General features: G+C 32.0%; 1 protein-coding gene across 5 annotated transcripts in view; it reads left to right on the forward strand.

Annotated features, from left to right (window-relative positions):
- The first annotated feature begins 4,360 nt into the window (after positions 1-4,360).
- LOC127699982 (brefeldin A-inhibited guanine nucleotide-exchange protein 1-like) overlaps positions 4,361-26,837 on the forward strand; it is a 54,555-nt gene continuing 32,078 nt past the window's right edge. For all 5 annotated transcript variants that reach the window (XM_052203364.1, XM_052203356.1, XM_052203374.1 and 2 more), the window contains exons 1-15: positions 4,361-4,590; positions 10,211-10,241; positions 10,811-10,949; positions 11,482-11,628; positions 12,142-12,321; positions 15,148-15,228; positions 15,498-15,570; positions 16,795-16,875; positions 20,370-20,588; positions 22,099-22,264; positions 22,879-23,113; positions 23,571-23,670; positions 24,170-24,292; positions 24,678-24,803; positions 25,981-26,170. In XM_052203364.1, coding sequence (XP_052059324.1) covers positions 4,467-4,590; positions 10,211-10,241; positions 10,811-10,949; positions 11,482-11,628; positions 12,142-12,321; positions 15,148-15,228; positions 15,498-15,570; positions 16,795-16,875; positions 20,370-20,588; positions 22,099-22,264; positions 22,879-23,113; positions 23,571-23,670; positions 24,170-24,292; positions 24,678-24,803; positions 25,981-26,170 — 2,015 coding nt within the window. In that variant the 5' untranslated portion in view covers positions 4,361-4,466. The remainder of the gene's footprint in view (positions 4,591-10,210; positions 10,242-10,810; positions 10,950-11,481; positions 11,629-12,141; positions 12,322-15,147; positions 15,229-15,497; positions 15,571-16,794; positions 16,876-20,369; positions 20,589-22,098; positions 22,265-22,878; positions 23,114-23,570; positions 23,671-24,169; positions 24,293-24,677; positions 24,804-25,980; positions 26,171-26,837) is intronic.

The raw sequence follows: 26,837 nt of genomic DNA on the forward strand, positions 1-26,837 counted from the left end.
TACTGGTTCAAAAAAATATTTCTGATTTCCGTAGGTTATACGGTATTTTAATTTTAATATCTAATGAGATTGTTCTCTGATGGTATCATTTTAGAGATAGTTAAATACTGCACGTTATTATAAACAACAGCTCACCACAACGAAAATTAACGAAATTACGTGTCACGCTGGACAAAGTTGCCAGTTCATTTATTGATACCTACGTGAGGTTCAGCCAAACACATCATATTAGATGTACTAGTCGAGAACTAGTTACCGTCCGAATTTCGCAGTTTTTTTCTCAAAAGTTATTTTTATATAAGCTCTCTGGAGAAATATTCTTTTAACATGCAAACGGTAGCCAAAGTTAGGTTAAACACTATAGACTCCGAATTTAATTCTTCTTATAACAACAAGAAAAAAAGGTTATTACTATGCCGATTTTTCCGGGAAATTCTATACGTATGATGACCAGTTACCCTCACTTTTGAATCAAGTCATTAAATGATAGAATTTACATTTAATCGGGACATAAATTATGTATTTTGCTTTCGTGTAGCAAGCAGAGAAAATGGTACGCCAATTGAACAAGACACATCACCATTCTGACCCTTAATTTGGAAAATTAGGAAGGTCCTCTTCCTGTTCAATATGTGAACTTTTTGTCACATGAAATCAATGACCTTCACTGTTTTGAAAAGACGTGTAGACTTCAATCAAGTTTGAAATTCATAAATCTTTTTAAATTCTTTTGAAAGAAAGAATAAATCAGTACACGTCCAACGGATTAAGTATAAGACGCCATAACCAGTCTGCGAAACGCAAGAACTTTCAGCGCGAACATTCTTAAATAGGCTAAGGGTATAATTTGTTGTTTATTTTGTGTTTTTTTACCTATTATATCGTTATTTTGAATTAAGTTGTATTCCCTGTACTGATTTTTAATTGTGTATTCTTTTGTGTACATTTTGTTAATCTACTGATCAGTATTAAAAATACGAGGGTTGTAATGTTTAATAACTAGTTTAACCCGCCACATTTCCATGTGCCTGTCCAAAGATAGCCTTTCAGTAGTTATTGTATGTTATATCTTAACGTCACAGTTTTCGGTATGCCAGTGGAGAAGGGTTCGCATATCTTTGATTGATTGTGTTGAATTAATTCGCAACTTTTTTATAGACTCGGAACGATTTAGAGTATGACTAAATAAAGACATCTGTCTATTTTTGCCGTCTGTATGTTTCTCTCTGGATGTCTCAGATGTTTGAATAAGACATTTTTATATATTAAATAAAGACACCTGTCTATGTTTGCCGTCGGAACGTTTCTCTCTAGACGTCTCAGATTTTGACTAGGACAATAGCATGTAGTCATGCAAATACGACAGTGATAAGCTAAATCAAAGATGGTGTGCTTTTTATCGAATTTTGTTGAGAGCTTCGAAAAATACTAAGTGTGTACAAATTATTATTTACACAAAGTAACATCTGGTACTCATCATGTTTATTGATTTCAAACCTAAACAATGTTTATCATGTAATGTTATAATATTATGTAATTATATTCTTAAAATATATATGTTGTGGTACAAATTTGAGTTAAGAAGGATCCAGAATCCTACTTGTATAAATTTGAATATTCTGATTTATGCTTTTTTAAATATAGTTAAAATCATATTCTAAATATCTACAATAGAAATATCTAAAGGGTCCTGAATTGTACTAAATTTCTAGTAGGATCATCAATACTTCGAGATTACTCGGGTCCTGAATTGTACCAAATTTCTAGTAGGATCATCAATACTTTGAGATTACTCGGCACCAACAAGTCCTCAATAGAAGTCAGAACAATCTCGGATTAGGCCCACGATATTACTGAAATCTATTTTATATATAAATAAGAAGATGTGGTATGAGTTCCAATGAGACAACTCTCCATCCAAGTCACAATGTGTAAAAAGTAAACAATTATAGGTCAAAGTACGGCCTTCAACACGGAACCTTGGCTAACACCGAACAGCAAGCTATAAAGGGCCCCAAAAATGACTAGTGTAAAACAATTCAAACAAGAAAACCAACGGTTTAATCTATATAAAAAACGAGAAACACTTATGAACCACATCAACAAACGACAACCACTGAACAACTGGCTCCTGACTTAGGACAGGTGCATACAAATGCAGCGGGTTTAATCGTTTTTACAGGCGCCAACCTTCACCCTAACCTGAAACAGTAGTTTAACATTACAACATAAAAAGACACACTATAAAATATAAATTGAAATGGCTTAACTCGATCAAAAAGATATATAAAGAAAAACAAGTAAACATACACTGAACGAATAAGTTTGATCTATGACACAATATAAATACAATATACATCAGCTATAAAGGCCCCAAAATAAAAAAAAAAAAAATGTAAAACAATTCCAACGAGAAAACAAACGGCATGATCTATGTACAAAACAACGAACGAAAAACAAATATGATATACAGCAACAAACGACAACCACTGAATTACAAGCTCTTGACTTGGGACAGGCACATACAGAATATAGCGGGGTTAAACATGTTCGAAGGCGCCCAATCTAAGCCTAACCTGGGACAGTGGTGTAACTGCACAACATATGAACAAACTATAAAAAATAGTTGAAAAGGACTTAACTCATCAGATTGATACAAAGCAGAAAAACAAGTAACAATATGTTCCAATTGTCTTCACTACAATGCCGTCCCCTTTTCCCTGGATGTGACGTACCAAATTAGACTTATCACCGGGTCTGTACTTACATTAGCAACACGACGGTTGCCACATGTGGAGCAGGATCTGCTAAATCTTCAAAGGCACCTGAGATCACCCCCATTTTTTGGTGGGGTTCGTGTTGCTCAGACTTTAGTTTTCTATGTTGTGTTTTGTGTACTGTTGTTTGTCTGTATGTCTTTTTTCTTTTTTAGTCATGGCTTTGTCAGTTTATTTTCGACTTATGAATTTGAGTGCCCCTTTGGTATATTTCGCCTCTCTTAAACAAAAACACAGACAAGGTGTGGCAGGGTATTTATACATCCCAACAACAAAAAAGACACTAAGTACAGATCTGAGAGTATAAGTTCAATGCTAATAACAACTAATAAAAATATCATGTATCTAAGACTAAAATATCAACCTGTGCACTTCCAACATCCAATGGATTTAGTATATATATAGACATCATGAACAGCCAGAGATAAACATGACCTTGTGCAATGCCAAGTTAAAGGTATTGACAGATTGTAGAACCGTGAATGTGCATATGTATATGTATATAACAATAATATAAGTTTGGTTTTAATTTACTGATAACAAAATCAATATTCATACCAATAAAAACATTATTCAAAGAATTAATTACAGTCTATATTTTTCTGATAGGAATTTTGTGGACTGTTGTTAGCCTTTCTATTGTTTTTGTTTTGGCTTTGGTGTTATCTGTTTAATTGTTTTCGATTTGAGTGTTTTTAATGCCTCCACCTTTAGTACCATCCTTAGAAAAAAATCTGTATATTTACTTAAGACAATTGATAATTTTGATTTCTTGTTTGCATTTATTCCCACCCCCCTCTTTCGGTTCTCATTTTGGGCAAATTTCTTTAATCCTAGGCCGATTTATACTTTCCCCGAACGGATTATTATTTTTTCATAATCAACGTGTGTAAGTTCGTTAGATTTCAGTTCTTATTGGTCAAATTTTTAATTATGACTTTAAATTTTCTTGGTTTTTTTTATTTGCTTTTATGGCGTCAGGGAAAAGGTGACCATGCCTGATGACGTCACATAGAAATAGCACATCTTTTTGAAGATCTTTGAAAAATAAAAATAAATGTTGCTCACACATCATCATAAAAACGTTAGAGAAACAGATTTTACAACAGAATCTCCTTCATTTCGACATGTCTGTTTGGGTTGTTCATCCATTTTTTCAATGCATATAAACAACAGTTACTATCATACAAGTGAGAAGTTTAGCTAGCTATAAAACAGGTTCAAACACAACAATTTCTTCGGAAAACGCCTGAACTAAATCAAGAATATGGAGATTGTTTGTTTACTCTTTCTGTTGGTTGATAAAGTCTAACGTTTGATTTTGTCAGTTTTTATTGACTATTAATGCATCGGTAGAATCTTTATAAATTTTCTCTCGTACAGTTTGGCCAAGTATTTTTAAACGTTGTGGGTTTTTCATTTTTAAAATTTTACATCAGTTGTTGTGTGTTGTCATTTATGAATATTTTAATATTTTAGATGTTCCTTTTATAGTTCTCTTATGACACATTCTTCAAATGACTTTATCTATTTTTGTACTGAAAAGGGTACCAGAATATATCGTCGGCATTTGGTCACGTGATTTGAATGGTGGACAACTGTTACAGGTGTTCCGTATTCCAACGAAACATTTGTTCATCAACTAAAATAACTTAACATTTCTATTTGATATGTCGATTGATTGGCATAATGCGTAAAGGCAACAGGCCAAACGAAATGTTCCTTACAAGAGCTCTCGAGAAAATCTTGAGCGACAAAGAAATAAAAAAAGCTCATCACTCCCAACTGAAAAAAGCCTGTGAGGTGGCACTTGGTAAGTGAATCACATCATGCATTCTTTTTTGGGACTGTAAATGTGTAGATAAAATTTCTAAGATGCTTAAATGTAAGACCTGTGAGAATTCTCTGTAATTTTATGTATAGCAGAGGTTTTGGTTTTGAAGTTTGTCTGATGTGAATTTTCGTTTGACATTACCATGATTACTGACAAATTTTGTTAAGAGCTCAGTATTTCTAAAGGTTTCTGACAAATTTGCCTACAGAATTGTCCATTAAGTACAGTAGAATCCCCTGTCTCCGTGTGGCCGGTGATATCGCGCATTACCTTATTTTGTCATATCAGCAATGCAACACAAATAGAATCGTTCTTATTAGACCATTTCACTGTTATTGCAGCCATATTGAATAGGGGGCAGATTTTTTGGATAGAGGTGGAAATAGTATGAAAGTATGGGAAATCCTCCCATGTTTCCAAGCAACTGTTCTGTTTCATATACTGGTTATCCTGTCTAGATAAATGTTCATATTACATATTTCATATATCAATATATATTGATAAGTTCAAACATAAATTTATATTTGCAATCAAATGATTAACCATATTTAGCCATTTTCCTAAAAAAAAATTACATCATCAGATGAAATTGTACTCATTTTAAGTCAAATTTTTATCAAAATGAAATAAATTTTGCTCTGCATCCTTGGCAGTCTGTTTGGTTCAAACTGAATTATATTTTGTGGTATGAACTCTTTGCCTTATTCTAAATTAGCTATTTTTTTAAGGCATGCACAAAATCACCAGACATTTGAAGAGCTGTCAAAACAGGGGTTTCCCTAACTTTGGACAGACATTACATAAAATCTTAAGGGTGAAACCATGCATAAAGATTATTTCCTGAAATTAAAGTATGTCGTGAATTTGTTCACACAATATTATCCGATTATAGGTTTTATGAGATTACCAAAGTGAAGCCCAAAGTCTTAGGTGCGCGGATACACTGGACTGCATCGTACAACTTATTTGAATACAAGGCCTGTACTATATGATCCCAAATGGTTTTTAGTAGATTGTGCATGTAGTTTCACTTGTCAAACTTTTAATCAATCAGATATACAAATTTGTAAAAACAGTATGCTCCTTTTTTATGTAACCAGATGTAAATTTGCATGAAAACCATTTATGATATTTTAAGAAAAGTATACGAAAACATGAACAAAATCGCTTCCATGTTGTTTGGGTTTTTCAGGGCCATTGTACTAAGTCAATGTATATCGATTCAAATAAACCCTTCTTTCATGTATTAGTAAGATTGTGTTTTAAACCACCTTTGATTCCTAAAGACTCTTATAAAAATGTTTGACATTCTTGTAGGAGTTGTGATCATTTTGATTTTAAGGTATAATGTCAAACTCAGGGATCGCGCTGGGCTTCGCCAATGTTGCAAATTGCTATTTTTTTATTTCATCTGGCGTCAAAATACAGCTGCTTGCGATATTTCTGGCGCCAACATTTTCTTATGTCAAAATTTTCATTTCTTGACTGTAATGGTAATATTATCAATCTTCATTTAAATTGGTAAAAGTAAAAAAAATATATTATACGAAATTTTACCTGGCGACAAGTTTATGACTTTGTTTACGACCCGAAGCTAATCAAAGGTTACAACAGGTGTCATAATCTGTTGTCACAGGTAATCCGTTTATCGGATGGATCATTAACATGATTAATGATCATCAACATTAATTAATTCAAATAGAATCGGTCAGTCGGCATTTGTCATTTCATTTGAAATAATTTTCATACGGCAACTCAATTTGCAACGTTTACCGTTAAGTTTCATGAAGAAAACGTAATTGACAGAAAGACGAAAACCATAATAAACTTGATTCAAACATTGTTTTACTTGTTTTCCATAAAAAATGGTAAACTCAGACGTAATTTGTCTTTGCCTGCCCTCACTTTTGATACGAAAATGTCAAGTAATTAATATCCTATCACCTGTGATTGTTCAATCAAACTATTATCACCTGTTAATCAGCTGAAGGCCTCAAATCTGCACCTGTTGCGTAATCAGGTAATGTCACTATTGTCAGGTACACCAGATACATGTACCTTCAATACACTCAGGTTTTTACATCTTCAATTATAAGTATTTGTAAACAAAAAAGTATAAAATGGTGCCTGAAAATTTTCTTTCATGAAATTTTTTATACACAGGATTTTTTCTCTTTGATGGGAGCAGACCCCTGATAAGGGGATTATTGTGCTTCGTCAGGAGGTACACATGTATGAAAGGGGGGTCCAAACTAGGCAACGTAAGACGTTAAACATGTTAAATGTCTATGCATTAACCATGTATGCAGCTCCATATGGGAGGGGCAACCCTCCCTCCCCAAATCCACCTCTGGTAAGCACACCTTGAATACCTGTTTTTAAAATTCAAATGAACCAGGAAACATTGAAAAGTGTAGATATCAGAGTATAATTTATTTTAAATGGACAAGCCTAATTTCTGTCATCTGTTCACCTGAGACCATGTTTTTTTTTCACACTCAAACAGATTCCAGGCATTCTTGGTTGCTTTTGTGCAAACTTATCTCCTGTTAGCACACAGGTAAGATAGGTAAACATTGGTTGAAAGGACAATTAGATTTAGTGTGTAGAATGGATATACTTAACAAATTTTCGGGATCCATGCATCTGACCGTGACATATAAATTCAAGATCTTCATAGTCTTTCACTACAGAGAATCATACATGTAAAGGAAAATTGACTTCTTATATTTCAAATTGACAACGGTAAATGCAGACTTAAGAGAAATACTTGTGAGGCCACAATGTGTTTGTCATGTTGTTCCCCGTATTTGCTTCATATTGTTTTGATTTCTACTATTGAAAACAATGGTTTTTTTTTTTGTAATACTTTTTTTAGCAACATTAATGTATAATGTAACTGTTGGTATACTTTTGTAACTTGTTAATCATCTATACCATAACAATGCAAATGATTTAATGGACAAAAAAAATCATTTTAAAGGAAAGTGATTTTGTTCTTATCAATTAAAATTGATTTGTACATGTATTTCATTCCATTTAAAAGGTTTACATGAAATTTAACAAATCATAATATAATTATAATTTATGATTTTTTTTCTCATATTTTTTGGTATGCCTTATATATAGCCTTATTATACCCCACCCAATGAGTTTTTTGACCCGTCCGTCCGTCAGTCCTGTTTCTTGTCATTGCAACTCCTCTCAAACCACACAACAGAATTTCACGAAACCTTTTTAGATAATAAGGACATACTATGTAGTTGTGCATATCGACAGGAAATTACGATTCAGTTCTTTTTCTAGGAGTTACGCCCTTTTGAACTTATTTACTTTAATGTACTACTGCAACAGTTTGTCATCGCAACTCCTCTCAAACCACACAACAGAATTTCATGAAACTGTGTAGATAATAAGGACATACTACGTAGATGTGCATTTCGACAGGAAATTACGATTCAATTTTTTTTCCAGGAGTTACGCCCCTTTGAACTTATTTGCCCAATATACTACTGCAACCTTTTGTCATGGCAACTCCTCTCAAACCACACAACAGAATTTCATGAAACCTTTTCAGATAATAAGGACATACTACGTAGATGTGCATATCGACAGGAAATTACGATTCAATTTTTTTCCAGGAGTTACGCCCCTTTGAACTTATTTGCCCAATATACTAATGCAACCTTTTGTCATCGCAACTCCTCTCAAACCACACAACAGAATTTCATGAAACTGTGTAGATAATAAGGACATACTATGTAGATGTGCATATTGACAGGAAATTATGATTCAATTTTTTTTTCTGATACAATTTTTTTTTCTTACACTTATTTTATTTCTCCAATGACAATGTGGGGACGTGGGGTATGTGAGCGCGCTCACTAAGGTTCTTTCATTTAAAAAAAAAAAATTGTCATTATCATTGGTGCCATCAATTTATAATCTCTTCAGATGCACAGATAAACAAACATTTAAAAAATCTTGAAAACGGGTGTAGGAACTTGGTAAAATTCATAATTTCCAGCAGTTTCACTTTCAGTAGAATATTTGAATGAAATTGTATGGCTGTTGTCATCAAGTTAGTATATGTGGAATTTAAGCAATTTATTTACATTCAAAATGAGAATTTAATTACTGGTAGATAATTGCCCATTTATACTATAATTAATCCCCTGACTGTCAGTGTTCTCCCCAGGATTTTTGGATAGCACCAGGGTAACGCGTGTCAAAATGATTTGTACAATATGTCGTGTCGCGTTGCATCGCTTTTTTTTTCTTGTTAGTTTTTGTGTCATTACCTTTTTGTCTTTGTTTTGTTTACTGTGTTATGTAGACTTTGGGTCAAAAAATTACTGGTAAAAAAAGAAGTAAATCAATAAACAGTTTGTATACTTTAATTTCTTTTAAGAATAAATAAAAGAAAGCACTATTAGTCTTTAAACTTAAGTCACTTTTTATATTTTGATCAAGCCAATTTGTCCTGATACTTGTAGTTACACTACACATTCCCCATTTTTGTTAGATTACACCATAATAATTAAATTTAAACAAGATTAAGTTTTAATGCAGAACCTTTAGTAAATTAAAAACAATTTTCCATAGCTTTACTAGACATCATTCTTTTATACAACAATACAATTATTATTATAATCATTATTGTGTTACTTGGTAGACAGACATAAACAGTAAATTTATATCATCTATCTGTACACCCATGTATCATATCCAGCTGAGCTCCAATCGGTGTCTAAAGACTGGGACCACTTTAACTGTTTCAGATTGGAAAATACTACCTATTTATTATTATATGTCTGTGCATTAATGAAAGTATGATTATCAAAATTTATTTGCAATATAATTTTGTTGGTATGTTCAAAGAAAGTTTTTATCCTTAAGGTAACATTCTGATATAACTTTGCATTCAATTTGTACTTTATTTCTATTTTCAATGATAGATAATATTTTAGGAGCACTTATTTGTAATAAGCTAAATCAGGGGAAGTAACTCCAACACGTTTAAAATACGCAAATTATTTATGACCAAAGGCTGGAGTAATAGAGTTATTTAACAAATGCCTGGTTGTCCCTCACAAGTCGGATCATTAATTATGATCTCATAATTAATTAAAACACAAAAGAATCATGTACATCGATTAAATCCAATCATCAAGGTTAACCTCAAAAGGTAAATCGATCACGTGGTGTAAACAATCTAGTTGTAAGAACTGGTTTGAACTGGTTTGAACTGGTCAATTTTCACCTGAAATTTTATACCCACGGAAAAGGTTTAACAAGTCGTTTAAAACTTTAACGATTTTCGATTTTTTTCCCGAAAATTTTAGCACCACGGAGAAAAATTATACATCACGGCAAGAACGATACCACCACGGTAGAAAATTATACATCGCGGGCCCGTCGTCCTTTAAGGGCCTGGGGAGAACACTGACTGTAATGGAAGATATCTGTGAAGCTTGCATCTATAGCTGAACTCTGAATTTTAACCTTTTTTTTTTTCTTCATTTTTTTATTGAAATTAACATAACAGAAAAATTTAAATACATTTTGTACTTGTAATGTTATATTATTTATATTTCAGATCAACTAAAGAAAGAAAGTAGTGTTCAAAGGTAACATTAAAATAAGTTTTTAAGTAATTTCATTTTCTTTTATTGACATTTTTAAAGGCGATATCTTGTGACTCAAAGACTTCAGGGTTTTATTTAACATTTAAAGACTGAAATGCCCTTTGACTGCACCATACACATTATATTTTCCAATTGGAACATACATAGAACAGTGAAAACTGGTTTTTAAAAAAATCAATGTGGAGTGGGTTAAAAAGAGATTAGATTTCATGAATCAAGAAATTGATAGCTACATGTAGATATGTTAAGGAAGAATTACATACAAATTTTTGTTGTTTGCAAAATAATATTTCTGTAAGAATACATAATTATGTGGTTTTGATATATTCACACTAAAGAAATATTTTGTATTTTGTACAAATTTTCCTCAAGAAATCTAGAAAGTTAGTAAATCATGAAAAAAAAGGTCATTTATAGTTCAATGTTTTGTCAATGTTTTAGAATTTAGTGATAATACTTTAATAGGTTTATTATCATAAAATTGTTTCATAAAAAACAAGCAGAAAACTTGAAACATAGTTTAAAAATGTAAATTCTTTTCCATATTTTAGTGAAGACCAATCATCATCAGCGTTACCCACACCTAAACAAGCTGGTTTTGTTGAAGCAGATAAATATTTCTTACCATTTGAACTTGCATGTCAATCCAAATGCTTTAGGATTGTAAATGTAGCACTAGACTGCTTACAGGTAAGCTACCATTATATACCTTGTCAGAATTATTGACCATTCTTATGGCTGGCAAACACTGTTTATTTTCCATGAAAATTGCATACAGAAAATTGCATTCAGGGAGGTTTGTTCTCTCTTGATTTGTTTTTCTTTATTTCGCTGTGACACACCAAAATACCCTGAATTTAATGTTTTCTGTCAAATCCTTGTAGGATTGTGAGTATTAAAGCTCTCCTGATTATATCCTTAATCCTTTCAGATGTTGACTGCATTAGTAAAATAGGGGTTTTGGTAATTGCTCATGTCATTTGAAAACATGTCTCTTAATGTTTCAGCTGTTACTATGCAAAATTGACATAATCCTGAGAAATCCAGATAATAAAAGAAGTAACCTTTCATTTGCCTAAATATTTTGAAGAGATGAAAATGAATGATATTTTGTAACAATAGGTATTTTTTCAACTCATGACAACATAATTTTACACCTTTGCTTTGTTTCCATTTGAGCCAGACTTTTGAAATTAACTTGTGTTACATTTAATGATTACAGAAATTGATTGCCTATGGTCATCTGACTGGAAATGCCGTAGATACTACATCTCCAGGTAAAAGGTTGATAGATCGCATTGTAGAGACGATATGTGGATGTTTCCATGGACCACAGACAGATGAAGGTGTACAGTTACAGATCATAAAGGTTTGTGTTATGACAAAGTTCCTAAGTGGAACAGTGACAGCCAGTGTGCAAACAGGTGTAGGTGAAAAGACCTAAAGACAAATAAGATCTTAATCATTATTTTGAAATTGCCTCTTCTAGTTCTCCAACCATTTAATTTATTGTTTGCATAAATGAGTTTACATTTAGACAGATGGTGACCAAGTTTTAAAGCATCAAGAAAATTGGTCAACTTTTAAAATATTGTCTTAATAAAATACATTTAAAGTTAGATACTATAAAATTTAGTTCTAATACTCTTACATTGCATTTTTGTTTGCTGTATATACATGATCAAGGGAAACAATATCTGGTAAGTGTTTACTCAGCTACTAAAATCCATTAGGATAAACAAAAATTACTTTATTGTTGACTGAACTGTGACTTGTACTAGTAAAAGGGACACTTAAAAAGATATACAGATGTACATGATTTTAATATTGAACTTTCTTTAAAAAAAACTTATCAATTTGCAATACTTTCCTTTTTTAACAGGCTTTATTGACAGTGGTTACATCAAATACAGTAGAAATACATGAGGGTACAGTTCTACAGACTGTCAGGACATGTTACAATATCTACCTAGCCAGTAAAAACCTGGTCAACCAAACAACAGCTAAAGCTACCCTCACACAGATGTTAAATGTCATTTTCTCACGAATGGAACAGCAGGCTGTAAGTAATAAAAAATGACAAGTAAACTAGAAACAATGCTGTTAATTTGCGTATGTTAGAATCGTAGAAAAAAAACTTCATTATACCCTGAGTTTCCTTATAATGACAATAAACTTGAATAGTTTTTTCGTCAAATTGTTTCTTGTTACTTATGAATCTACAATAAAAGGATAGATAATTATTAGTCCCCTACCGACAAAGTCGAAGGGGACTATAGGTTTGCACTCCGTCTGTCTGTCTGTCCGTCCGTCTGTCCATCCGTCAGTCCGGCAAATAAGCTTTCCACACTTTTTTTCTTCGTTCTTGAAGATATTGATTTCATATTTGGTATGTAGTTTTATCATGACAAGTTATAGATCAAGTTCGAATTTTGTTCTGGTCTGATGATTTAGTCCAGAGTTATCATGGTCCATATCTAATGTTAGAGTACTGTGGATTCATTTATTTTCGTGGGTATCAATTTTCGTGGATTGAGGAAAACTTGCATTTTCATGGATATTTGATTTCGTGGTTTTGCAAAAATCTTCATACAAGCTTATAGAAAATTTGAAATTCGTTGAACATTTGAATTCGTGGTTCCCCTGTATCCACGAAACCCATGAAAATTGGTATCCCACAAAAAATAGTGAATCCACAGTACTACATTTTGTATGTTAGACAATATTTCTTTACAAAGAGAGATAAGTCATTTTTTTAAAGACATTCTTTGGTTAATTGTTTGAAGTGTTATTTATTTTGTATAAACTAATTTTCTGAATGCTATATACATAAAAAAAATTTATGAAGTGAAATCTTTTAATTAGATAATAATCCAGTGTTCCAGCTAGGATTTCAAAAGTGCAGGGTGCCAATCCTGAAAAAGGGCATTTAACGCTTGATATGATAATATGAAAAGGGCATGTTTTAATAAAGATTATAATCAAACATTGTTTGTTCATTGAATCACTGGTTATAAAGATACAAGAACAACATCATTAGCCCAGAGAAAAACTATCTTTCTACTTTTTAGGCTTAAAACTTATCACGCAGCTTGTGACACAAGTTTTAAATCATTGCTTGGCACAGTTAAGCTTTATATGCAGTATTTTTTTAAAAATGTCCTGCTTCATTCTGTTTCTATGGTCTGACACACTTTACAAGCTTCACCTTTCTACCTTTTCTGTGCTTAATGGCAATACAGCACAAAACAGCTGTAAATGCACAATGTTAGGAAATAGTGAACAGTGAAAATTTGGATTGAAAATAAAAAATACAGAAAAAGATGACCAAAGCACCCTACCAACCCTGCTACTAAGACCCTCTTTAACTTTTCCCACAACTCAAAACACCTAAACATATAAATTCTAAAGCCAGAAATATGAAGACATATTTTATAATATCTTAGTAGGTTACTCAATGCTAGGAAAAAATAAGATTGACTTATCTTTCTTTATTTGGGTGTGCTCCTTCTTTGGAGGATAATAAACAGTACGTAGAAGATGTAAATACGATCAACAATATGGCGGCCGATTTTGTTATTTTTGTATAAAAAATGAAGGCAGTCAATGAAAAATACGTCTTAATTTGCTATTTATTTCACGGAAAACAATAAGAGCAATGTTTTTAACGAGTTGATTATGGTTTAAAACTTTCTGTCAATTACGTTTTCTCCATGAAACTACGGTAAACATTGCTAATTGTGCCCAAGTTGTATGAACATTTCTTCAAGTTCAAAGACAAATGCCGACTGACCGATTCTATTTGAATGAATTAATGTTGATGATCATTAAATGACCCATCCGATGAACGGATTACCTATAACAACAGATTATGACACCTGTTGTAACCGTTGATTAGCTTGGGGTCGTAAACAAAGTCATATACTTGTCGCCAGGTAAATTTTCGTAATTGGCTGATCATATCAATACGAACAAAATAATATACCAATCGATCTTCAAAAAGGCAGGGCGCCCTGCAAACTGTAAAAAGGGCACAGGGCGGCACTCGGGAAAGGGCGGGCGAACCGCCCTGTGAAAACGACCTAGCTGGAACACTGTAATCTATTTTTATTAAGGTATATATTTCATTACATTACATTGTGTATAGATAAAAGTTGTTGACATTTTATAGATAAGTTACAAATCTATATTAGTTTGTGAAAAATGAAAGGAAAAATATTTGGAACTATTACATGTATTAATTATATTTGATTATAACTTGAAAATAAATATACATTGTATTACATCATATCTAATTTTAGAGAACTATTAATCACATCTAATGTAAGAGTGTTTTCCACACTTTTTTCATCATGCTTGAAGATATTGATTGATAATTGGTATATAGTTTTATCATGACAAGTTACAGATCAAGTTCAAATTTTTGTTTTGGTCTGATAATTTTGTGCAGAGTTATGGTCCTTGGACTTGAAAAATTCACTCATATAATCAGTTTTCCACTGTTTTTAGTCATGCTTGAAGATATTGACTTGATATTTTCTTTTTGTTTACACCATGACAAGTTATATAACAAGTAAGCATTTTGTTCCAGTATAATGAATTTTTACCCGGTAGGGGACTATGTATTGCCATGCAATACCCACAGAATGCTTGTTACAGTTTTATTTTAGTGTGATAGCTAATCTATGAAAATTAAAATTGGCAAAAATAAACACTCATGAAACATTTTATATATAAATGTAGCATATTGAAAAACACAAAATTAAAAATTATTTGAATAAAAGTATAAAAAGAAAATCCTGACAACAAAATGATGCAGAAATGTTTCAGTATACAGTAGTTATGAATAGGTGTAATGTTGAATTGATCGTTTATATTAACACTTTAGGCACAGGAATTGAAACAAAGAGACAGAAGCTCGAGCAAATTGTCCAAAAAATCTGATGAGTCAGAAGAAGTGTCAGAAAATGTAAGTGTAAACCTTTAGACTGAAGAAAAAAATAAGAGGAAAAGTCATAGCAAGTTTATAATGTTTACAGTGTTGAAATTATATAATTACTAAATCTTAAAAATGTAAAGAAAAAATGTTATTGCAGTTATACATGCAAAAATGCAAAGTAAGCATTATTCAAATTTTACATAGATCTCATTAATGAATCAAGCAATTTTTATACTATGGAATTACCTTTCTGAGAGTTGAAGGACAAATATATATTATTTTGTTATCCATTATTTCAGCAAATGAATGGAGATGTAGAACAAACTGAAGGACAGACAGACAGCAACCAGAATAATGGTCATGCTACTACAGGTAAAATATCAAACAACTATTAAAGTGAAAGAAGTAATTACGCTAAAATGTATATCAAAAAGTTGTTGCTTTAAGTGTATACCATAGGTGGTTAACAAAATTGTGGTAATTATGGTGTTTTTGCAATCAATCTTGTTCACAATATATTGGATTGCATAAAACTCTCAAGAATGAAAATTGACATAAATGCTATGTACATGTATTTCAAGTAAAACAAGATGATTTATCCAATAATAATAAATTATTTCAATTGCTCAGTTTTCAGTGGTCAAATTTTATGATAAAATACTCTTAGCTTTTGACCTTTTTATGTCCCCGCCGTAGCGGAGGGGGCATTAAGTTTTACCCTTGTCTGTCTGTACATCCGTCCGTCTGTACGTCCCAAAATTGGTTTCTGTTCTAACTTTAGTTTAGCCCAACCAAATGTTATGAAACTTATACACAATGCTTATTACCACAAAACACAGATCAAGTTTGAATTATGCTGGCGTCACTTTTACCGTTCTAGAATTATGCCCTTTACAAATGGAAAAATTGCCGAATTTTTCGTTTCTGTTCTCTAACTTCAGTTTGCCTCAACCAAATGTTATGAAACTTATACACAATACTTATTACCACAAAACACAGATCAAGTTTGAATTTTGGTGGCATCACTTTTACCGTTCTAGAGTTATGCCCCTTTACAGATGGAAAAATTGCTGAATTTTTCGTTTCCGTTCTCTAACTTCAGTTTGCCTCAACCAAATGTATGAAACTTATACACAATGCTTATTACCACAAAACACAGATCAAGTTTGAATTTTGGTGGTGTCACTAGAACCGTTCTAGAGTTATGCTCCTTTACAAATGGAAAAATTGCTGAATTTTTCGTTTCCATTCTCTAACTTCAGTTTGCCTTAACCAAATGTTATGAAACTTATACACAATACTTATTACCACAAAGCTCAGATCAAGTAGAAATTTGGGAAGCGTCACTTTTACACTCCTTGAGTTATGTCCCTTTATATGTTATATGCAAGCGGGGGCATCATCTGTGTCCCATGGACACATTCCCCATTTATTTTAAGAATAACTCGCCACAAGAGATTCTTAATTTCAGTTACACAATCTTAGTCGATATAAACAAGTTGAAGGGAGACAATCCCATCCGGTGATATAAAATGGAAAAAAAACCACTTTATTTAATGCTGAATACAGATTAAATAGAATTTGTTTATTTGACAGATGAAGCAATAGATGGAGAGGAGACAACAGAAGTTGTAGTAAATGGTGTCATAGAAGATTTAATTGATCAAGTTTGTACAGGTATTGTCACCAGTAGTTAATGGTCTATGGGAGATGCTGTAAAGTTGTTATATTTGTTAGATATCAGTCTTCATAGTTTCATGGATCATAAAAATCACAGAATTTGATAAGGACTAAAAATTTGTAATTTCTGTTTTAGTTTATTCTATACCAAGTATGAAACCATGTACTGTAAAATAGTTTAGTTTTGGAGAGCTTGAATTTCTTTATATCTTGGGTCAAACCTGTTCACAAGGTATTATTAAGTCTCCCAAACGAAGTTTGGGAAGACTTATTGTTTTTGCTCAGTTCTTATTATTATTATTCTTCTTCTTCCTCTTCCTCTTCCTCTTCCGCCGCTTTTAAATTTGAACTTGTCCGCACCCGTTCTCCAAAACCGCTTGTCAGATTAACTTAGGGTTTCACAATATGTTAGACTAACATGTCTAGTGGTGCAATCAGGGTTTTGTTTGTGCAATGGGGTTTATAAAGGGGTACTTTGAGGGGCAAAAAGAAAAGAGGGTTTTACTATAGAACCCTATGGGATTTTATTTTTTAAAATTTTCAAATGATTATAAATTGAAAACCGTTTGTGATAGACACAATCTTTTTAATTGAAAATGTTCTAAATGACAAAACCCATTAAATGAAATACAGGGTTAGTCCCCAGGGGTCATCCCCACCCCCTGCCATTTAAGAAAGTTCTAATACCTTGTAAGTGGTCAAGATCCCCACCCCTAAACCATATATATTATGGTTTGTCATGCTAAGATGGTTTGAATGATATACAGGGTTAGTCCCCAGGGGTCATCCTGACCCCCTGCCATTTGAGAAAGTTCTAATATCTTGTAAATGGTCGAGATCCCCACCCCTAAATCATATATATTCTGGTTTGTCATGCTAAGATGGTTTGAATGATATACAGGGTTAGACCCCAGGGGGTCATCCCGACCCCCTGTCGTTTGAGAAAGTTCTAATATCTTGTAAATGGTTGAGATCCCCACCCCTAAACCATATAAATTCTGGTTTGTCATGATAAAGCAAATCAAATGAAATACAGGGTTAGTCCCCAGGGATCACCCCCACCCGATGCCATTTAAGAAAGTTCTAATATTTTGTAAGTGGTCAAGATCCCCACCCCTAAACCATATATATTCTGGTTTGTCATGCTAAGATGGTTTGAATGATATACAGGGTTAGTCCCCAGGGGTCATCCTGACCCCCTGCCATTTGAGAAAGTTCTAATATCTTATAAATGGTCGAGATCCCCACCCCTAAACCATATATATTATGGTTTGTCATGATAAAGCAAATCAAATGAAATACAGGGTTAGTCCCCAGGGGTCACCCCCACCCTATGCCATTTAAGAAAGTTATAATATCTTGTAAGTGGTCAAGATCCCCACCCCTAAACCATATATATTCTGGTTTGTCATGCTAAGATGGTTTGAATGATATACAGGGTTAGTCCCCAGGGGTCATCCTGACCCCCTGCCATTTGAGAAAGTTCTAATATCTTATAAATGGTTGAGATCCCCACCCCTAAACCATATATATTATGGTTTGTCATGATAAAGCAAATCAAATGAAATACAGGGTTAGTCCCCAGGGGTCACCCCCACCCTATGCCATTTAAGAAAGTTATAATATCTTGTAAGTGGTCAAGATCCCTACCCCTAAACCATATATATTCTGGTTTGTCATGCTAAGATGGTTTGAATGATATACAGGGTTAGTCCCCAGGGGTCATCCCGACCCCTGCCATTTGAGAAAGTTCTAATATCTTGTAAATGGTCGAGATCCCCACCCCTAAACCATATATATTCTGGTTTGTCATGATAAAGCACATGAAATGCAATACAGGGTTAGTCCCCAGGGGTCACCCCACCCCATGCCATTAAAGAAAGTTCTAATATCTTGTAAGTGGTCAAGATCCCCACCCCTAAACCATATATATTCTGGTTTGTCATGCTAAGATGGTTTGAATGATATACAGGGTTAGTCCCCAGGGGTCATCCCGACCCCCTGCCATTTGAGAAAGTTCTAATATCTTGTAAATGGTCGAGATCCCCACCCCTAAACCATACATATTCTGGTTTGTCATGCCAAGATGATATGAATGATATACAGGGTTAGTCCTTAGGCATCACTTATGCATATAACTTTACTGGACCAAACCAATTTTCACTGGACTTTGCCCAATGTCAGGCGACCCTGGGAATTACGAATTATGGGAGCTTCGTTTGGGAGACTTCGTAACAGCATCCTGTTACAATCATTTCTTGTTACAAGATGCTTCTGATCTTTTTAAAGCAAATTATGTGTGGAGATAATTTTTGCGATTTTATCTTAGTTGCTTGATAAACAAAAATAAATCATAAAGAAAAATTTTCACTTTATGGTATTTTCCATATTTTTTTTCAGAAACTGAAAATTGATTTACAAAAATAATATTACTTTCACAGCATGTTTTTTTTAGCTGAAAAATAAATGCATTGGTTTAAGTTTTTCTCTCATATTAATATTTTCAATAAAATATAAATTGTTTAAAATATCATTATACAAAACAAAAAAATGAAGGTATGTAGTATGTGCATGTATACAAAACCATATCTTGTTGAATGAAAAGTATGAGGGAAAAAGAATGTGCATCGTATTGCATACTTATTTATAAATAAATTCAAGAACAAAAACTATTTTGTTGTTGGAGTAGAAGTAAATATTGATATTGTAAGCAAAAAATATATTATATACATTGTGAAGGCCAGAAGTAATTGTAGAAATATCTAAACCATACATTGTAACTCTGATTATTGACCAAACCGTGCATCATGATGTTTATGCTAAAATTTGTTTTTGCTAATTCATTTAACCAAAATATCACACCACAAAATTTAATATTACCTCCATGTAATTCTTCCTCCATCTATATATGTATTTACAGAATGCTTAATCTTTGATTTGATCATATAACAGCAGTATATGTATATTATTATATATTCACATGCATTGTTTACATGTTTTTACTGCATTTTAAATCAATGCCCTTTGTATGAACATTTAGTTAATACCACTCTAGATAGTGCAAGTGTAGGAAGCAGGCACTTTAAAAATAATTTACAACATGATTGGTAAACATTACTAGGTTAGCCATGCAGTTTGAATGTTGTATTAGTGCTGAGACAAGAAATAGATATTTTATATTTGTAGGTTTTGTTATTTATTGAAATTTTGTACAGAATGCTGATAATTCATTGATATGGTAATTTTCTACTAAATGTACAATGAAAAGCACTAATTAATCCCCAAATCCTTCAGTTCCAAAGATAAATTATAAATTCTATATTTTAAGTAAAAAGTTATACAGGTAGTCAAATTTTGATTGTAGCATTGCCTGTTTCATAGACTTGACACTTCAGTAGTATTAATTTTGTTTTAATAGCTTACCTCATATATAATTTAACTTTTTTGTGCTTTTACTTTTAATACTTAACAGTTTTTTGTTGAATTTTTAGAGCAACCTAATACAAGCATGGAAGGTGCTGGTTCCTTGCCCATAACTCATTCTTCCTCCCAAGTAGAAACTGGGGATGGGGAAACAACTTCTCAAACTACACAGCAAGGGGAGACAACTTCCCAATCTTCAAACCAGGGGGAGACAACCTCTAGGGCATCTTCACAACAAGGGGAAGCAACTTCTCAGTCTTCACAAAGCAGAAGTGGAAGTGGTTATGGTAAATAGATGTTGTGTGTACATGTGTTGTGTTTGTTGTGAAATAGATCTGTTTCTGAAGTCACACACAATCCTGAGTGTGTGAACTTCTTACTAGCAATCCACAATTCCACTTATAATATTTAGTGTTCTGCACTGAATGGTGTCACTTTAGGTTATGTCACTTTTTGTCCATATATGATCAATGAACACAGAAATTGGTTAATCACGCTATATATGAAATGGAAATACTAGTTTTTGAAGCAATCAGAGCATAGTTTTATGAATATGTTAGTTCTTAAAGGGATATTATCACTTAGCATGACAACCCATATTTATCTTTCATAATTGCTGTATCCTGTATTTTAGGGGTCAGCGCTGACTATTACAATAGATTCATTCTCTAAAATCTGTTTTCAAATTGTAAATTTCAAAGGTTCGTTTGACAAATGTTAGAATTGCTATACCATATCTAAGAAATTATGACTACTGACGAGACCATTAGTTGTGTTGAAATCACAAGGAAGGCTATAAATTTTGGTTGTTTTAAGACAAATGTTTCAATAAATATAGATTCTACCACTGCATCGAGTGTGATACGATATTTATCCACTCGAGACAGTTAAATTTTCAAATTTAAAACGTGAGGCTTGCCGAGCGTTTTAAATATTTAAAATTTAACTGTCGAGAGTGGATAAATATCGTATTACACGAGATTTGGTGGTGGAATCTGTTTCTCTAATGATTTTCAAACAATACGCAGGCAAATTTATTCCTTCTTTTCGAATGATCTGCAAAAAGATGTGTTCTTTCTATGTGACGTCATCAGGCATGGTCGCCTTTTTTCATGCCGACACAATAGGAAATTCAGAGGAAAGCAAGAAAATTCGACGTCTTAATCGGATTTTAACCAATGAAGAACTGAGATCAAACGAACCACACGTTGATTAAATTTTTTGTATACAATGGGTGCAGAAAGGGATAAATTGACGAAGAATTAGAGAAAGTTCAATACAACATTGGTACCTAGTTAATCAAGCTATCTATAGAATGGTAATGATAGTTTTCAGAAGCAAATGAAGCATAGTGTTATGAATATATTAGTTCTGAGATTTATATTATTACTTAGCATGACAAGCTATATTTATATCATTCTTACTTGATATATGTATGCTAAAACTTGATTAGTTACTACCATTGTACATATTTTTAGAAGAAATAATTCTCTGTGCACATGTGGTAAAATAAGTATTTATTAATTTCCAGTAGAAATCTAGGTTTAACAACATTAAAATTGTAGGTAATTTATAATGTGTATATTGTGAAATATTTTATGCTCACTAGATATTAGGAGGATAGTAATAATGTAAAAAAGATAGATTTAACATCTTTTTAAATTTCATTTCTTTTTTTTTTAAATCTAGGAAAATTTCAAATATTTTTGCTATTATATTTTTTATTAAGGCTTTTAGACGGATGTAATTTTTTTATCACAACTTTTTTTCAAGTTTCAATAAATTTTATTTTTTTAGCATTGAACAAGTTAGATGATGAACCAGAAGGCATGGAGAATGCAGAATCCCCAGAGATGCCCCAAGGTGTATTTAGTCATATCCTACAGAAAGATGCATTCCTTGTCTTCAGAAGTCTGTGTAAATTATCCATGAAACCATTGGCTGATGGGCCTCCTGATCCAAAGTATGTATATCACAGGTGTAGATACAATCAACTATTTACTCACTTTTTTGTCAAATATGATCTCTTTCTCTCTCTGATGGGCCTAATATGCATATCAAAGTTGTAGACACAATCAATAACTAACTACTGCTTCTTCCTCTACTATTTTAAACCTTATATTTCTCTCTATTATCTCAATATTTAACAAAAAATGAAATGTTCATTTCCTTTATAATTCAAAAATTGAGGGAATATTATTTTCTTTAGTAAAAGATGTACAATTGAAGTTAATTTAACATTGAAAATTCATTTAAAAGTGCATATTTATGGAGGAAAAGCATCTGACACATTGTCCATTTGCAAAGTGAATCTAAATTTATTTATGTAAAGTGAAATACAGTTTAAATTTTAATTTTTCATCTTGCTTGTCACAAGTCACAATAGCAAGTCTAAGGCTTGATGTTTCCGGCACAGTTGTAGGCGGTTTCAACATTTATTACGTTTGCGATTAGGTCACACAGTCAAGACACATCTTAGTTACCAGTTTATGCTCTGTAAGCTCAACTTTTAATCATTTACTATGAGAATGAATAGTTGTTTGATAATTAAAAGTGAAAACATCTTTCTTTTTTCAGATCACATGAACTGCGCTCCAAAATTCTGTCCCTTCAGTTGTTACTGTCAATACTTCAGAATGCAGGACCAGTGTTTAAGACAAATGAAATGTTTATCAATGCAATTAAACAATACTTATGTGTAGCATTGTCTAAGAATGGAGTTAGTTCTGTTCCTGATGTGTTTGAACTGTCTTTAGCCATATTTCTGACATTATTATCAAACTTTAAACAACATCTCAAGATGCAGATTGAGGTAAGCTTATATTTTTGAACCTTTGATAAATGGAATAATTTGTTATGAATTTCTTAACTTAGATACACAATATTAATATCTGATTTTTAATTATCATATTTTTATTTAGTATTAATGTTATTAAAGTGTAAAAATGTGTTTTTAAGCACTGCCTTTAAATGAACTTGTTTTTTTTTACAGTGGACAAAGAAATCAAATTTTACAAAAACATTTTTAATTCAAGTGTAAAAAAGGACAGAAAAATAACTTGGAGCAATATAAACAATAATAGAATATATGTGTTCTTTAAATTTACAGGAATTAAAAATGTAAGAAACAATATTAAATTTAGTTGCATTTCAAATTTGTTGAATGTCAGGGTAAAAAAAAAGTCAAATATATTGAAATTGTTTTACTTGTAATAATCTTAAGGCAGAAGAATATATAATAATGTTTACCAAATTCTTCATTGTTACAGGTGTTCTTTAAAGAAATATTCCTGTATATACTGGAGACTCCTAGTAGTTCTTTTGAACATAAATGGATGGTTATACAAGTGTTAACCAGAATTTGTGCAGGTAATGAAAAATTAAAGAACAGTTTTTAACGGAATCACTAATGGGTTTTATGGAATAAGTGGATTTCTTTTGTCATCTTTCAATGTTTTTTGTCATTTTTGGAATTTGGTGTTTGATCTAATAGGTTTGTGTTAATTCTTGTTATAGAAAGTTCAATGAAAGAGCATGTATAGAAATACATGAAAATAGTGAATATTTTCCTATTTTATTGTTTCCTGCTGTGCTATTGTAATATACAGGTGGTTTAGAATCATGGGAAGATATTAGAATTATGAATGCTAATGTACTATGCTGATATGATTTACTTTTGTTTGCTTATAGAAACACAGGCAAAAATTTGGTAAAATAAAGTATTGTTTGAAAAAAAAATGAAAATTTATCTGACAGTTTGAAAAAAGCTGTTTGAATATTTACACAATAAAACAAACAACTCTTAAATATGCTGTTTTTCCGAATATAACAGAATGTTATAAATAAGACCTTTGTTTCTGTATTGTAGATGCACAGTGTGTTGTTGACATCTATTTGAATTATGATTGTGATTTAGCATTAGCCAATATATTTGAAAGACTTGTAAACGATCTTTCAAAACTTGCACAAGGTCGACATGCTTTAGCTCTTGGTAAGTATATATTAAACTTATGATTTATCTGGACTGAAAAATTCATGCCATGAATTTTTAATTTGTTAGTTTTACAAGTTCTAGTGAATATGATAAATATTGAAGGCAATTGTGATTTTAAAGAGCATGTCTTTTAAAAGCTGTAGGATCAATTTTGAAAACCAGATGAAAATTGAAGATATTTTGTATATAATACCATGTCTTTGAAAGCTGTAGAAACAGTTTTGAATACTGTGCTGTCAGATTTTAGTAGATTGGAAAATTTTTAGCAGGGAATTTTACTTCCTGTGAAAATTTAGGTAGAAAGTTTTGTTTCAAATTGACAGTTATATTTCGAACTAATAGGTTGGCTTATGACATACATGTTATCTTTTTCCTATTTCAGGTGCTACTCCCAACCAGGAAAGAAGTATGAGAATAAAGGGATTAGAATGTTTAGTTTCTATAATGAAATGCTTGGTAGAATGGAGTAAAGATTTGTATGTAAATCCTCATTCACAGTCTAATCTAGGTATGTTCTTTATATGGAATGAAACTTTGAATATAATGCATTGTATGTTCATGTGAAAAAAAAAACTGATTGCTGGGCAAACCTTGAAATTATGTTAACCAAATTTGCAATTTCACAATGTGGTACATTCCTTAGTAGAACTTCATATTAATGTTATAGTTTTTGTAAGTACCAGTTTCATAAAGTTTTAACTGATTTTATACTGCTGATTTTGGCATCTGTTCTGTTATTTACAGAAACTTAAAACTGCTAATAAGACAAGAAAATGTCAAAATATGTGTTATTAAGATTGATTTAAATTAATGGAAATAATTAGTCATAAAATCGCCATGTTTTTTTTGAAAATCTATTAGCGTTTTTTTTTCTTCAAAAAACAGAAAGTTCTTCAGTGATCTCCCCAGGCCGTTTTAGCATCCCACCACTATAATTTTTCCCTTGATGCTATAATAATTTACGCGATGCTATAATTATTTCAAGGATGCTATTTTTTCTTGTCTCTAAACCGCAAAACGATGTCCTTATTTTTGAACTTTCATCTAATTACCGCTTGTGATAATAAAAATTATATAATATCACCTTTAATTGTAATCCCTTCAAGTCGGACAATAGAGGCAATTAAGAGTGATTAAATAGGTAAATGTATTCATTTTGTAAATGCATTGTTTCAATATACTGATTAAATTAGCTTAACTTTGTTAAAAATATATATCATTTTGATAAGAAACAACTGTGACTAATACATTGAGTCCCAGGAAACAATGAATTTCATAGACATGATAAACAGAATAGTTTTTTGATTGAAATTTTATTGCTATATGATACTTTCTCTTCCTTTTTGATATAAAAAACAGTCCTTTTTTGCACCAGATATTTAGTTGGTAGTTTCTGACAAGAGGAAAAATATAATTCTGTTACTATAAATAAATATAGAAGACATAAACTGAAACAACTGTTATACTTTAATTGTATTCTCAGTTATGAATTGAACAATGTAAACAACTTAAAGGAAAGAGAGCATTGCCGCCACGCGACAAATGACATTGAAAAAAAATACAGTATATTTTTTACGCCAAATGTGATGCTATCCAAAATTTCTGGGGAGAACACTGTTCTTATCTGTGCAAGTGGGTCTACTCGACTGTATTTGTTCCCTTGATTTTTTATGCATACATTGTAGGTCAAGAGAGTAAACCGTCTACAGAAACCGATAGTGATTCTGGGAAGGGTACAATGACAAGTTATGGTAGTGTGAACTCACTTAACTCTAATAATAGCACACAACTTACTAGCAGTCAGCCATTGGATAATCCAGAGCAGTTTGAAACATTAAAACAACAAAAGGAAATCTGGGAACATGGCATTGAATTGTAAGTTAATAGAAACTTAGAAATGGATTTTGTAGATCTAAATTGAAAATAAAGATGGCATTATCTGTCCCTATTTTCCAAGACATGATTCTTAGTTCTGTTATGGCTCTTCCGTAAAAAAAATACATTAGACATAGAGAGGCACATTGAAATTTCCACTATGGGTGCCATTACTTGGGTGGGTTTTAAAGACCTTTTTGTTGTACAATGAAAATGTAAGAGAAAGTCTATAAACTCATTCTTTACTTGTTAACCTCATTTTCAAAGTGCCTTACATGGGTAGCATGTATGTTTTAATGGAACAGTCCTAGTAAAGTACACAGATTTCCTCCAGCAGTATGGTTTAACAGTAACAAAAAATAGAGCATTAACAAACTAATAAAGAGAAAGGGTATATACTAAATGCTAAACAAAAACAGAAGTGGACATTAACAAAAAAAGTGCAGAAATGTCTTTCATTGCAAGTCTTCATTTGAAAAGTTTGTGCGAGGATTTTGTGAGGAATCCACACATTTTACCCAACATAAAGTTCATGATTGTCATTAGCATTGATATGAATTAAAAATAAGATAACACTTTTTAGAATAACTAATTTTTCCATAAATGAGTGTGACTTTTTAATGGAATTACATGAAACATGTAACTGATACAGTTTCTTATTACTATT

Source organism: Mytilus californianus, unplaced genomic scaffold (genome assembly GCF_021869535.1).
Source record: "Mytilus californianus isolate M0D057914Y unplaced genomic scaffold, xbMytCali1.0.p SCAF_1, whole genome shotgun sequence".
NCBI classification, from domain to species: Eukaryota; Metazoa; Mollusca; class Bivalvia; order Mytilida; family Mytilidae; genus Mytilus; species Mytilus californianus.